Source organism: Branchiostoma belcheri, unplaced genomic scaffold (assembly GCF_001625305.1).
Source record: "Branchiostoma belcheri isolate BF01 breed outbred unplaced genomic scaffold, Haploidv18h27 scaffold140, whole genome shotgun sequence".
Lineage (NCBI taxonomy): Eukaryota > Metazoa > Chordata > Leptocardii > Amphioxiformes > Branchiostomatidae > Branchiostoma > Branchiostoma belcheri.
The window spans coordinates 702269-714447 of record NW_017802825.1 but is presented as its reverse complement, the minus strand read 5'-3'; the positions used below and the strand labels follow the sequence as shown (position 1 = coordinate 714447).

The 12179-nt window shown below is 41.2% G+C and overlaps 1 protein-coding gene across 1 annotated transcript in view; it reads right to left on the bottom strand.

Annotated features, from left to right (window-relative positions):
- Positions 1 to 8: 8 nt before the first annotated feature.
- LOC109464770 (synaptic vesicle glycoprotein 2C-like) overlaps positions 9 to 12179 on the bottom strand; it is a 12434-nt gene continuing 263 nt past the window's right edge. Inside the window, exons 2-11 of the mRNA XM_019761844.1 lie at positions 9989 to 10045; positions 8718 to 8879; positions 7954 to 8116; positions 7081 to 7227; positions 6599 to 6734; positions 5570 to 5656; positions 3919 to 4118; positions 2995 to 3236; positions 1514 to 1673; positions 9 to 810 (exon numbers count right to left, since the gene is read on the bottom strand). Coding sequence (XP_019617403.1) covers positions 627 to 810; positions 1514 to 1673; positions 2995 to 3236; positions 3919 to 4118; positions 5570 to 5656; positions 6599 to 6734; positions 7081 to 7227; positions 7954 to 8116; positions 8718 to 8879; positions 9989 to 10045 — 1538 coding nt within the window. The 3' untranslated portion in view covers positions 9 to 626. The remainder of the gene's footprint in view (positions 811 to 1513; positions 1674 to 2994; positions 3237 to 3918; positions 4119 to 5569; positions 5657 to 6598; positions 6735 to 7080; positions 7228 to 7953; positions 8117 to 8717; positions 8880 to 9988; positions 10046 to 12179) is intronic.

Sequence of the window (12179 nt, the reverse complement as noted above, 5' to 3'; positions counted from 1 at the left end):
AACCCCCCTGGCTACGGGCATGAAACCTGACATATATTGTGCAAAACATCCATTTTTAAGGCTGTACTCATGTATTTTAAGCTGCATTATGTAACATTAAGAAGATACAAAAGTCATTTTTTTGGTTGTTTCTTTAAGTTGAATCAACCCTTTAGGTTAGTCTATTGCAAATAAGCGCCATTCAGAATGGGGAGATGCCAAAATACGATGCCTTACAAGTGTGTTGAAGCTTGAAACACAGCTGTCGGCCATGTTTGTTTACCTTCTGGTATTTTGTGGTGGTACCACAAACTGAGTTCGCCTCGTGTGGGCTGTTTTAGTCCCAACCATAAATGTCAGAAATGTGGGATGATTGCGAAAATATGTCCAAAAGTGGAAGTAAATTATAATCTCACGAAAATTTTCCAATTAAGATATTTCATTCATTGGTGCAAAAATGTTACATAATGCACCTTTAAGGACGGCATTGTAGCTGTCTATAGTTTTCAACTGTTCACTGTTGGAAAGCTGTGCAATGGGCAAAGTTCTGATGCAACGTTGACCAAAAATCCAACGAAAACCGAGAAAAATCCAAGTTTCGCGCAGGTGCAGTACGTTCTGCAGACATGCTGCAGACACTATGACCTTCAGTGCAGTTCCGTGCCCTTGGTGTTGGGGAGTTTGATCGCGGCGAGTCCCCCGATAACGAGAAGCGAGGCTACCATGAGCAGCGGGATGGCGCAGTGCGTGTCCACCAGCAAACCGAACACCACGTTTCCCAGAATGGCGGCTATCCTCCCCATGCCTGTCTGGATGCCCATAGCAGTAGACCTGGAAGTAAAGGTAGCAACACATTCAAGTACACTGTACAGCACAATCGTGTGGAGCAGTGGACCTGGAAGTAAAGGTAGCAGCACATGCATGTGGAGCACATCCATACCGAGCAATGGACCTGGAAAGAAATGTTCACTTTTTCAGTGGATCATACATGTACCTCAAGCATTTTTATACTTGTTGATTGTATGTGTGTAGAAATAATTTTTGGACTACTAAGACCTCGAGGCTAACAGAAGAATGGTTTAAAGCTTATGGATAAAAAATCTCTCAAATATTAGGTTTAATTTAATATGATCCATATATAGAAAAAGAAATGAGAACACTTACACACAAAATTTGAAAAAACTAGAAAGGTAACATTTGCAAAGCAAATGCATAATGTTGACCTTCGCATATGGTCTGCTCTGTTAATTCTTACTCAAACACATTCATATATACATGTATATGAGTATCAGACAGGAGGCTACATCCCTCCTACTATAAGATTGCAACATTACGTAACCCAACACTAGTTACCATGGTGACAGACGTCAACAAATCAGGTCATTGGCCAGGTCAGAGGTCAGTGTTTGGAGAAGAAGAAGAAGAAGAGGAAACTGAGCAAAAACAATATGTTCTCCTTCGGTAAACATAAAAATTGAGACCAATAATGTCTAATTGCAATGGAAATTAAAAGAGCCCTGAATAGTTGTCATACCTGAGATGAGTAGGATATAGTTCTGCACCCAGGACATCCAGACTGTTAAAACAGATGACAGAAATCCCACCAAAGGCACAGGAGGCGATCAGGCTCTGGGTCTTACTGCTCACAAACCAGAACAAAAACACACTGACTCCTGAGAAAAACAAACTTCCACCTGGAAAATAAAAACAGTGAAGAGGATCTTTGTTGTTTACTGTTCACACAAATTTGTTTTGTTTTACTTAAACAACATGTTATAACATTAATAATAAGTGCTTTGAATCCCTCCGAGGCCGCACTTGGAAGCTTACAGAAGAAGCTTGGCTTACTCCGGCTCAGTGGTATGGAATAACATCCAGCCCCACATTAGGGCAGCACCATCCATCCATACCTTCAAGTCACTTATGGAACAGGCATAACTGGGACTCACCATGGACTTGAATTGGCTACGAACCTAATGATTTATTTGTGAACTTATTCATTTACTTATTGTTTTGATTTAATTACTTATTATTTATGTTTGTATGGATTGGGTTCTTATCCGTGACCCCTCCCCTCAACTTCGACCTTGTTGAAAAGCAGCCTTGCGCCTAACAAGCATTTCGAAGAAAAATAAAGGCTTTGACTTGACTTGACTTGACTTGTCTCGATACAGGGCTCGAAATTCATTTTTGGGAATACAGTAGGTACATTTTAAAATTTTGACTCAATCATTGTTCCAATGGTTTTGATTCAGTAGGAACATCACATATACACAGCCAATATCACATATCACTGCATCAAAGTAAGAAACAAAACATTTAAATCAGAGCCTTTTCTTGTCTCCTCTCTTCATGGTTATCTGTCATCCACTTTCCGGCATGGCAACAGACATCTTTGCCCATTTTCGGCACGTTGACCACTTTCAGAATCAGAAGGCAACAAAATTTCTTTTTTTCCCCCCAAATCAGGCGAAAGTCAATGCGTGCGCTGATGTCATCCATGAAAATTACTTGCTGTGGCCTAACTACAGAATATTGCACACGGACACAGAAAACAAACGTTCTGTACAAAGAGGTAACAAGGACACACACACACAAAGGCAACACTAGTGCTGTGTACCTAAACCCACATTTAGGTTCAGGTCCAGAGGTTTAGGTCCAGGTCTGGGCGTGCAAGTCCAGACCTAAACCCATGGCATATACAAAATTGCATGTTGGCAACCTTAAGCTTGCAATATTGTTTGAGTGAAACTTTGGCCACATAACATGGAGGCCGACACTTGACGATGCCCGATGGCAATGTTTTCTTCATTTTGCAGCACAGATTTTCCAATCTATGGAGGGTTTTAGGTGGTTTGGAACAAAAGGGGGTTTGTGACATGGTCTTTTTGTAATAGGTCCGGAACTGGTTCTTGACTTTTAGGTTTTTGGACTTGAACCTATACATTTTTAAAGTCCAGAACCTGTCCAGTGAACCGGTACACAGCACTACACACACACAAAGACAACACTTACTAAGTAGGATCTTTGCCCCAAGCTTGTGCATGAGAACTGTGGCAAAGATGTTCCCCGGTAGATTGGACACAGCTGTGAGAAATCCCTCGAAGTACACATCTTCTGATGGTAAACATGTCTCATTGAGAGGGACGGGTGGAGCGGAGCCGTTTACTCCCTTGTGTGACTCCAAACACGGTGAACCTCCGTACAGGTCTATCCTCTTAAACAGTTCAGGCAGCCACAGCCACAAACCATAGTACCTGGTTAGAAATGGAAACAGTAAAATTAAAGGCATTCAGTGCAGTTTTTAGGGCTTGGAAACCAGATTTTCAAAGCCAATATTCTAGTCATTTATCAACGTACTGAGTCAAAACCACACTATCCCAATGTATATTGACCCTCACACCTCACAGAGCAAAAATTCCCACAAAGTTCTGATGGAAAATGGTTACTGGAAGAGCCCTTGGCTGATTTTTAGGGTACAAAAAGGGTAAAAAAATTACATGAAGTCAACACAAAAGACTGGGTTAATATTCAAACAATGAATTTTGAATTTTTAATCAAACCACTGTATTGATAGATGGAAACACTGTAACAAGTAGGAAGAAAAGGACTTTCCTCAACTGTTGAGGGCAAAATATGGGCATTTTTGAGTTGATTCAGAACCAGAATATTTTTTTTTCTTGCAAATCAGAAAAAAATGAAGAGGTGAATCCGAGAACCTACAAATTAAATTGGTATGGCCTAATCATTCAATATATAAATAAACTTCAATAACACAGAACCAAACTTATTCTTAACCCAGTCTTACCCAAAATAGATGCTGAACATAATAATCATCAATACATTCCAGAGGCCTTCTACATAATACCTACAATACATCATACTGTACATGCACAGTTCAAACTATGAACCAACTCATTTATAATAACTCTGTCTTACCCAAAACAGATGCTGAACATGATGATCATCATCACGATAGTCCGCGATGTCAGCGGGGGTTTGACCAGCTCCACGGTCTGGTTCACGATCACGCGGAATGTCGCTCCAACCTCCGCACATCTCACTCGCCAGGCGGTTTTCCCACGGAGGTGGGGGGCCTTGTCGTCATCCTTTTTTGTGGCCACTTCCAGTTGCCTTACCTGAGGGTTAAAGATAAAAACGTTTCTATTGGCTGTCACATTTAACCTTCTAAATGCTGATTTTTTAATTTATTTTATGACGATTTACCATATTTGTGGAAGGATTGACATAACAGGTGACTATCACCTCTTCAAGATGTCAAACCTGAGACCAGACTGTAAGGTTTGAACCACTCACACCGGGAAGGTCCCCTACTCTTTTCGACAAGTGTGGTGGGTTCTTTAACGTGGGTGGGGTGTGGCTCTCCCAAACACGGGACCTCCATTTAACGTCCTATCCGAGGGACGTCCCTAGCCGAAGCTAGGTACTCATTTACACTTGAGTGAAGTGAGGAAAGTCGTGTAAAGTGCCTTTCCCAAGGGCACAAGATCGGTGACATGGGCAGGGTTCGAACCCACGACCTCTCGGGTGTGAGCCGAACGCGCTACCGACTGCGCCACACACCTGATATCAAACTTGTGGTCCTTAAAGCCTTTAAACCATGTCCTGCACAACAATTGTTGTTCTACACATACAGTACCATCTATATAACACCCTGTATAGGTACAATTTGGGGATATTTCTCATGCAACGTGTCACACCGCAGCGAAACGCAACGAATGCGGAAGTAACTATGCCACTGCAGGGCAAAAAAATTTGGAGGTCTTTGATCTAATTTTGTCCTGCTGTGCGCAACATATGTCGCGCGGCACATACAGTACCATCTATATAACACCCTGTATAGATACGATTTGGGGGTATTTCTCGTGCAACGCATCACACCGCAGCGAAACGTAAAGAATGCGGAAGTAACTATACCACTGCAGGGCAAAAAAATTTGGGGGTCTATGATCTAATCAAGACATGAAATTATTGAAAAATATTGTGCCAGGAATGCCAGCAGGACAAGGGTTAAGTACCACAAGTTTGACAAAGGGTTATTCAGTTCGAAAAGGGATAGCATTAGTAAGGTCAGAAAATTGTAGATCAAAGTACATTGTACATGTAGTTTTCAATTCCAAAAGAATGTCTACTTAGTTGTTATAATTAGATAACTTTCTGTCTCTATTTTACTAAATTAACTACATTGAAAAGAATATAAGAATGTCAAGATGAATACTACATGTACCTAGTAACAACTTGTTGCCATTTTTTGCACTTTTCATTTGCATGCCATCAAAGAAGGTCAAACAAAACTTTTTAAAAAATATCAGACGGAAACAGTTGAACATACAATGTACATTAGAAAAAGGAGAGAGTAGTTGGAGATGGGTACTTGACCGCCACTGATGAAATTAAGTTTGAAAAAATTAAGCAAAGCAAGATGAAGCAAAAGAATTCTAAGAAAAGCAGAAAGTAGAAAAAATGTTGGATAAAGTGTACAAAAGAGCAAAGCAGAATAAAAGAAAGTAGCAAACAGAAGCAGAATAGAAAACAAACAAACAAACAAAGTTGTGTATTGTTTACGTACTGAGTATTGCCTAGGAGTCTTCCCATTGGCTGTGTTCATCTTGTGGACTCGAGACAAAACACGCAGCGCTTCTTTCTCTTTCCCCATCTGAAAACAAAACAATATACAGGACTGTAAAGTACTGTTTTCCAGGAAAAAGAGGCTCAATGTTGGGTATTTCGCCAAATTAGAGGTCTGTCCCTCAAGTACAAGTAGATAGAACGGTATAAAAATGGATCTGCTGAGAGAAAGCAGTTCAACTTGGTGTTGGTCTTGATAAGATATGGAAGCCTTAGCATGTAACTTCTCATTGGTGCAATTTATTTTTCTGACATGCGGAAAATAGCTAGAGATCAAACTTAAAACAAGAATTGGGAGATCTCATACCTCCATGAAATATATGAGTTTTTGTAAATGTTTTTTCGTCTCCTTGATTATGGAAATAATCCAGTTTAAGTTATGGTTTTCTAAATTCAAACTACAAATTACATGTTTCCATGGTTACATGTTTCCATGGTTACATGGCTACATGTTTCCATGGTTACAGGTTTCCATGGTTACATGTTTCCATGGTTACATGTTTCCACGGTTCCATGTTTCCATGGTTCCATGTTTCCATGGTTACATGTTTTCATGGTTCCATGTTTCCACAGTTCCATGGCTACATGTTTCCAAAGTTACATGTTTCCAAAGTTACATGTTTCCAAAGTTCCATGTTTCCATGTTTCCATGGTTACATGTTTCCATGGTTACATGTTTCCATGGTTACATGTTTCCACGGTTACATGTTTCCACCGTTTCCACGGTTTTATGTTTTCATGGTTCCATGTTTCCACGGTTCCATGTTTCCACGGTTCCATGTTTCCATGGTTCCATGTTTCCATGGTTACATGTTTTCATGGTTCCATGTTTCCACAGTTCCATGGCTACATGTTTCCAAAGTTACATGTTTCCAAAGTTACATGTTTCCAAAGTTCCATGTTTCCATGTTTCCATGGTTACATGTTTCCATGGTTACATGTTTCCATGGTTACATGTTTCCACGGTTACCTCCATGAGGAACTTGGGGCTCTCGGGCATGCATGTGAGCAGTAGTGCAGCAGTGAGACTAGGGATGGTACAGAGTGCCACAAACACTCGCCAACTGTCGTACATCATGGTCCCCAGGCTGAACTGTAAGTACGTCCTAGGAAAAACAACAACAGAAACAAGAAAGGTAACATTTCCAAAGGGGATGCATAATGTTTACCATCACATGGCCTAGCGAAACAAACTATATATATTATTAATCGAACACACAATATATACTAGTATATGGTGACCAGCCTCTCAAGCTCTGTCCTGCCACTTGCTACATAATGTAGCCCAACACGACATACAGCACTACTAGTAGTTACCATCATGGTGACATCAGTCTGGTCCAGGTCATTGGCCTCATGTGATCAGTGACCAATTCACTCTCTTTCACTCACTCACTCATTCACTCACTCACTCACTCCATTAACAGAGGTAATGATGGTTGCCATAGTTACCTGGGAATGACCAACCACGCGAGCCCAGCGGCGATGATGTTGCCAAACATCCAGGATGCCGCGAGTACACTGAGCATGGTGCCACGCTTGGACTTGGGCTGGAACTCGCAGTAGTACGCAAAAACCACAGGGATAGAACCTCCAACACTGGGGAAAAACATTCTTGGATTAATTGATTGTTTGCTTGCTTGTTTGTTTGTTTTATATCAATACAACCAAACAAATTGCAGATTTCAGACTTCCAGGAAGTTGAATGTATATTCATCAGGTTTTCGTGACGTTAAAGTTCACCCCATTTCCTGTGCCTGACTTTTGGACCTTCTCTCATACTGTCCCCAACATGCAAATCATACACTCCATCCCAAACATGCAAATGAACAATATGCAAATTAACCACTTACCCCCACTCGACTGAGGAATTGGAAGAAGAGGAAGAACAGGAAGGAGATTGCCATGCTGGAAGCCAGTGTGAGCTCTGCACAGATGTTCATTCCCTAACATGCAAATTTTCCACTAAATCCCAAATATGCAAATTACCAATATGCAAATTACCCACTTACCCAACCTCACTGAGGAATCTGAAGAAGAGGAAAAGCAGGAAGGAGGTTGCCATGCTGGGAGCCAGTGTGAGCTCTGCACAGATGTTAATTCCCTAACATGCAAATTTTCCACCAAATCCCAAATATGCAAATGAACAATATTCAAATTACCCACTTACCCAACCCCACTGAGGAATCTGAAGAAGAGGAATAGCAGGAAGGAGTTTGTCATGGAAGCCAGTGTGAGCTCTGCACAGATGTTCATTCCCTAACATGCAAATTTTCCACTCCATCCCAAATATGCAAATAAACAATATGCAAATTACCCACTTACCCCACTCCACTCAGGAATCTGAAGAAGAGGAAAAGAAGGAAGGAGTTTGCCATGCTGGAAGCCAGCCCGAACAGTCCATTCACTAGGAGGGACAGCATCAACACTTTTCTCCTGCCCTGTACATCAGCAAGAGCCCCCCATACATAGCCTCCAATCATCATGCCTGTAAAAGATGCATAGCCCAGAACATGTGGGTCAAAACCAACTTTGGTTGCCATTTACAATATATGTCTATGTGTATCTTTCTTCCACAAGACCACACATCAAGAATAGAACTTTGTAACTTACAAAAATGTACGTTTTGAACAAGAAGACACTAGTACAGAAAACATGAATACAAAAAGGGTTGTTTTTGGTTACAATCTTCTTTTTTTTAAAACTATTCTTGATGTTATACCTACATATAATATCTTATCAAGAAGCTAATACAGCTTTGTAATATGTTCCAAACAAGGAGATACAGAAAACATGAATACAAAAAACAGTTGTTTTTGTTTACAATTTTCTGTTTTTGTTTACTACTACCGATCTGTTACCTGCAAACAATACACCTTATCAAGAAGCTAATACAACTTTGTAATATGTTTTGAACAAGGAGATACTAGTACAGAAAACAATACAAAATTTTTAAGATACTACAGATCTGTTTACATGTAAATGATATATCTTTCCAAGAAGCTAACATAACTTTGGAGATACAGAAAACACAAATACAAGAATTTTGTTTACAATTTTCTGTTTTTGTTTACTACTGATCTGTTTACCTGCAAAGATGACCCCGCTGAGCCATCCCTTGTCTGTGGTAGTGAGTTTGAGGTCACATGTTGCAGAGGGGAGGAGAAAGGACACACAGAGGATCTCGATAGCGTCACTAGCGTTGGCCCAGCCACATACAAACAACAACCAGTACTGGAACCTTCCATAGCCTGGAAATCAATGATTAGAGTAAGACTTCTGAATCTGTATTATTCAAACCTATTTCAAATTATATTGTTAACATCAATAAGAAACGAGAAGAAGCCGAACTTCTGTATTAGAGTAGTTTTAGAGCTGTTTGTACTACAAACATGTATATTACCTATTTCATCTGTTCGCCTGTACTTAGCCCGGTAGGGCATGAATGTACAATAAAGGTTATTATTATTATTCATAGCCTACATATTTTGTAACAAGAAATACTTGTATGTTGAAAATGAAACACACAAAAATCTATATTATACAGTGATAAAAGAACATGAAACTACCTATTCAGTGACATTACATCTCATCATCATCATCTAGACAAAAGAAATAATTCAAATATACACATTTAACATTACTATATAAAGGATGAAATATATATGTAATGTTGGGGTAAAAGCAATTTTGTACTGGAATTTAGGCGTCGCAAACACAAAACCCAGTACACCCTGAACATTTCCAGATTTGCAGTAGCATCTATCAGGCTTCAAAAGCAGCTGGAAAGGGTAGAAATGATCCAAACATACAGATAACAACATGCCGGGGAAGTTGGTGCCATGAAAAAGCTTAAGAAGCAGCACATTAAACTGTAGTGCCTTCCCAGACTAATTTCCAGGGTTCTAGCTAGGATTTAAATTTTAGCATAGTGGCACAGGCCGCATGATAAGGGAGCGAAGCGAAGCTTTTAACCATTTGAGCTTAAAAAGAGGCCATTTGAGAGATACCCAAAGGGAAAAAAATGTTATTTCTAAGGTACATGTATGTACAATGTATCCTTGATTGGTAATTTTTCACATTTGATCTGGCATTCTTGAACAAAGAAATACAGTCACAATGCCACTGTGCTGTATTGAAAATTACTAGTAGTTTAGGGGGGAAATTTAGCGTAGGGGGTCAAAATTATAGCGTAGGGGGCCCCTACACTAATTTGCACTAGCTAGAATCCTGAATTTCCCTGGCATGTTATCTGTCTATTTGAGTATTTCAATATTTGGCCAATTTGTAGTCTTTCCAGCCACCTCTAAAGCATGATAGTGAATACATTTACAGTATTTGGGGAATTATTAGCACATACCTGTAGCTGCTATAGCCTCCTCATATGTAGCTCTGTCCTGACTCCTCTGAACTCTCCCTGAGAAAACAACAACAACATTTCCACCAGGCTCTCCAACAGGCTGGTAACCCTTATGTCCTCTCTGTTGGGTCCTCATTTTCTTCAGAACGTGTGATGATTTTCTTCCAACAAGTTTGGTCTTTTCGCTTGATAGTGTTTCCAAGTACAAATGTGTAACAGTGGGGAGTTTATAGGTGCTACCAACTGACCCGGCCGATGGGTCTAGACCTTTTAGCCGAGTGGTTAGAGCATCGGAGTCTGAAGCTGGTGCTCAGGAGGTCGTGGGTTCGAACCCCGGCCTGGGACCAGGGGTATTTATCTGTTTCTACTCGCTCCTCCTGTTTCTTCCAAATGTACCTACATGTAGACGGTGCCTGTACATTACTGATGTGACAACACACAGTGGGCTGTTCCAAAAATCAAGGTAGAGGGGGACTGGAGATTAAATAGTCAGTAGGTTTCAGCAATGTGGATTGAGTCAAAGGCTTACATGTAGGGTAGGGTTTGACTTTCGAGCAAATCTGCATTGGAAGTAGATGTAGGGTACTGTCTAGGGTTTGAACACATCTGAATTGGAAGTAGGATACAAACAAAACCTAAATTTGTACCCCTTCCACCCCCTCTACCTTTTCTTTTTGGAACAGCCCAATCTATTTTTAGTACTAGTATGTCAGAACTGGAAGTTCTTGTTGGAACCAAGGTTACAATTATTTGACATTTAAAGTACTGAAGCGTGAAACACAGCACATGCACCTTGAGACCACGTCTGACAAAATAAGGGCACATCGGCCTAATTTTATGGATGACATCCACGCGCGCATTGATTTTCGACTGTTCTAAAAAAAAAAAAAGGTAATGTCCTCCGAGGCTCTGGCCTGGCTCTAGGCCTGGGTAGTCCATGGTAGTTAGCAACAATAGGGAGCCTGAGGTAACTATGGAGGACAGGCTGCTGAAGCTCCACCACTCATACGTACTACATGTACAATGCCGATTCATAAATTCTGCAAAAAGCCAGCATGTGCCGGCTTGTTGTATATGTCGCTATGTACTACCGCAAATTCACAATACCAGCTTTGCATTCCTGTGGTTAAGTAGCATTTTTATTTTTGGCCGGAATTTTTTTATTCGCTTGCGTGCACTAGTTTGGGGGCCTTCAGAGGATGTCATCCATAAAATTTAGTCAGTGTGGCCTAGGGATTAAAATAGGCAAACAACTTCAGGTTATTGACCTTGAACAAATTCAGGGACAGTTTACGTGGTGAGCTAGGAAAGAAAACAACAGGACCTTGGTCTGTAACGTTTGAAAAACAAACAACATTTTTGTGCAAGTCACTCCTAGCTCCCGGACAAAAACATGTTCGATTTTTCTTCCTCTCAGAGTTGAAGTATTGACATTTCGTACAGCTGATACTTAAAGTGGGTTTCCACGGATCGATATGCAAATAAAGACGTTCCTATGACAACCAAAGGACGCCGGAAGAGTAGGAAAAATATGTATATCATAGTATTCATACATTAAAGTTATAGTAAACTGTTAGCCGTGGACGACTCTGGTACCCTTTTTGCATGATAATGCCGGGACAGAGTCGTGGTGCAATGCATAGGCCAAAACCAACCTTTGCCGTGCCGGGCCTCATGCAACGGGCCGGCCCCGGTTTTTTGGTGTCCCTGGCTTCCCGACGCACTCACCTGCCGGGCCGGGGGGATAAGACCCTAAACAAACGCAGCATTTAACCACAACACGGCCTCGGAGCACGTAACTCCATACAAACCATCGGCGATCGGCGCCATTTTGAAGTTAGGAATCGGCCCGCAAAACAGGTCGGACCCTGAGTTTACGACAGATTACGTCGTTATTTTCAACTCTCCAACGTTCAAGCTGCAGGTATCATGACGTAATCTGTCGTAAACTCAGGGTCCGACCTGTTTTGCGGGCCGATTCCTAACAAAATGGCGCCGATCGCCGATGGTTTGTATGGAGTTACGTGCTCCGAGGCCGTGTTGTGGTTAAATGCTGCGTTTGTTTAGGGTCTTATCCCCCCGGCCCGGCAGGTTGAGTGCGTCGGGAAGCCAGGGACACCAAAAAAACCGGGGCCGGCCCGTTGCATGAGGCCCGGCACGGCAAAAGGTTGGTTTTGGCCTATGCATTGCA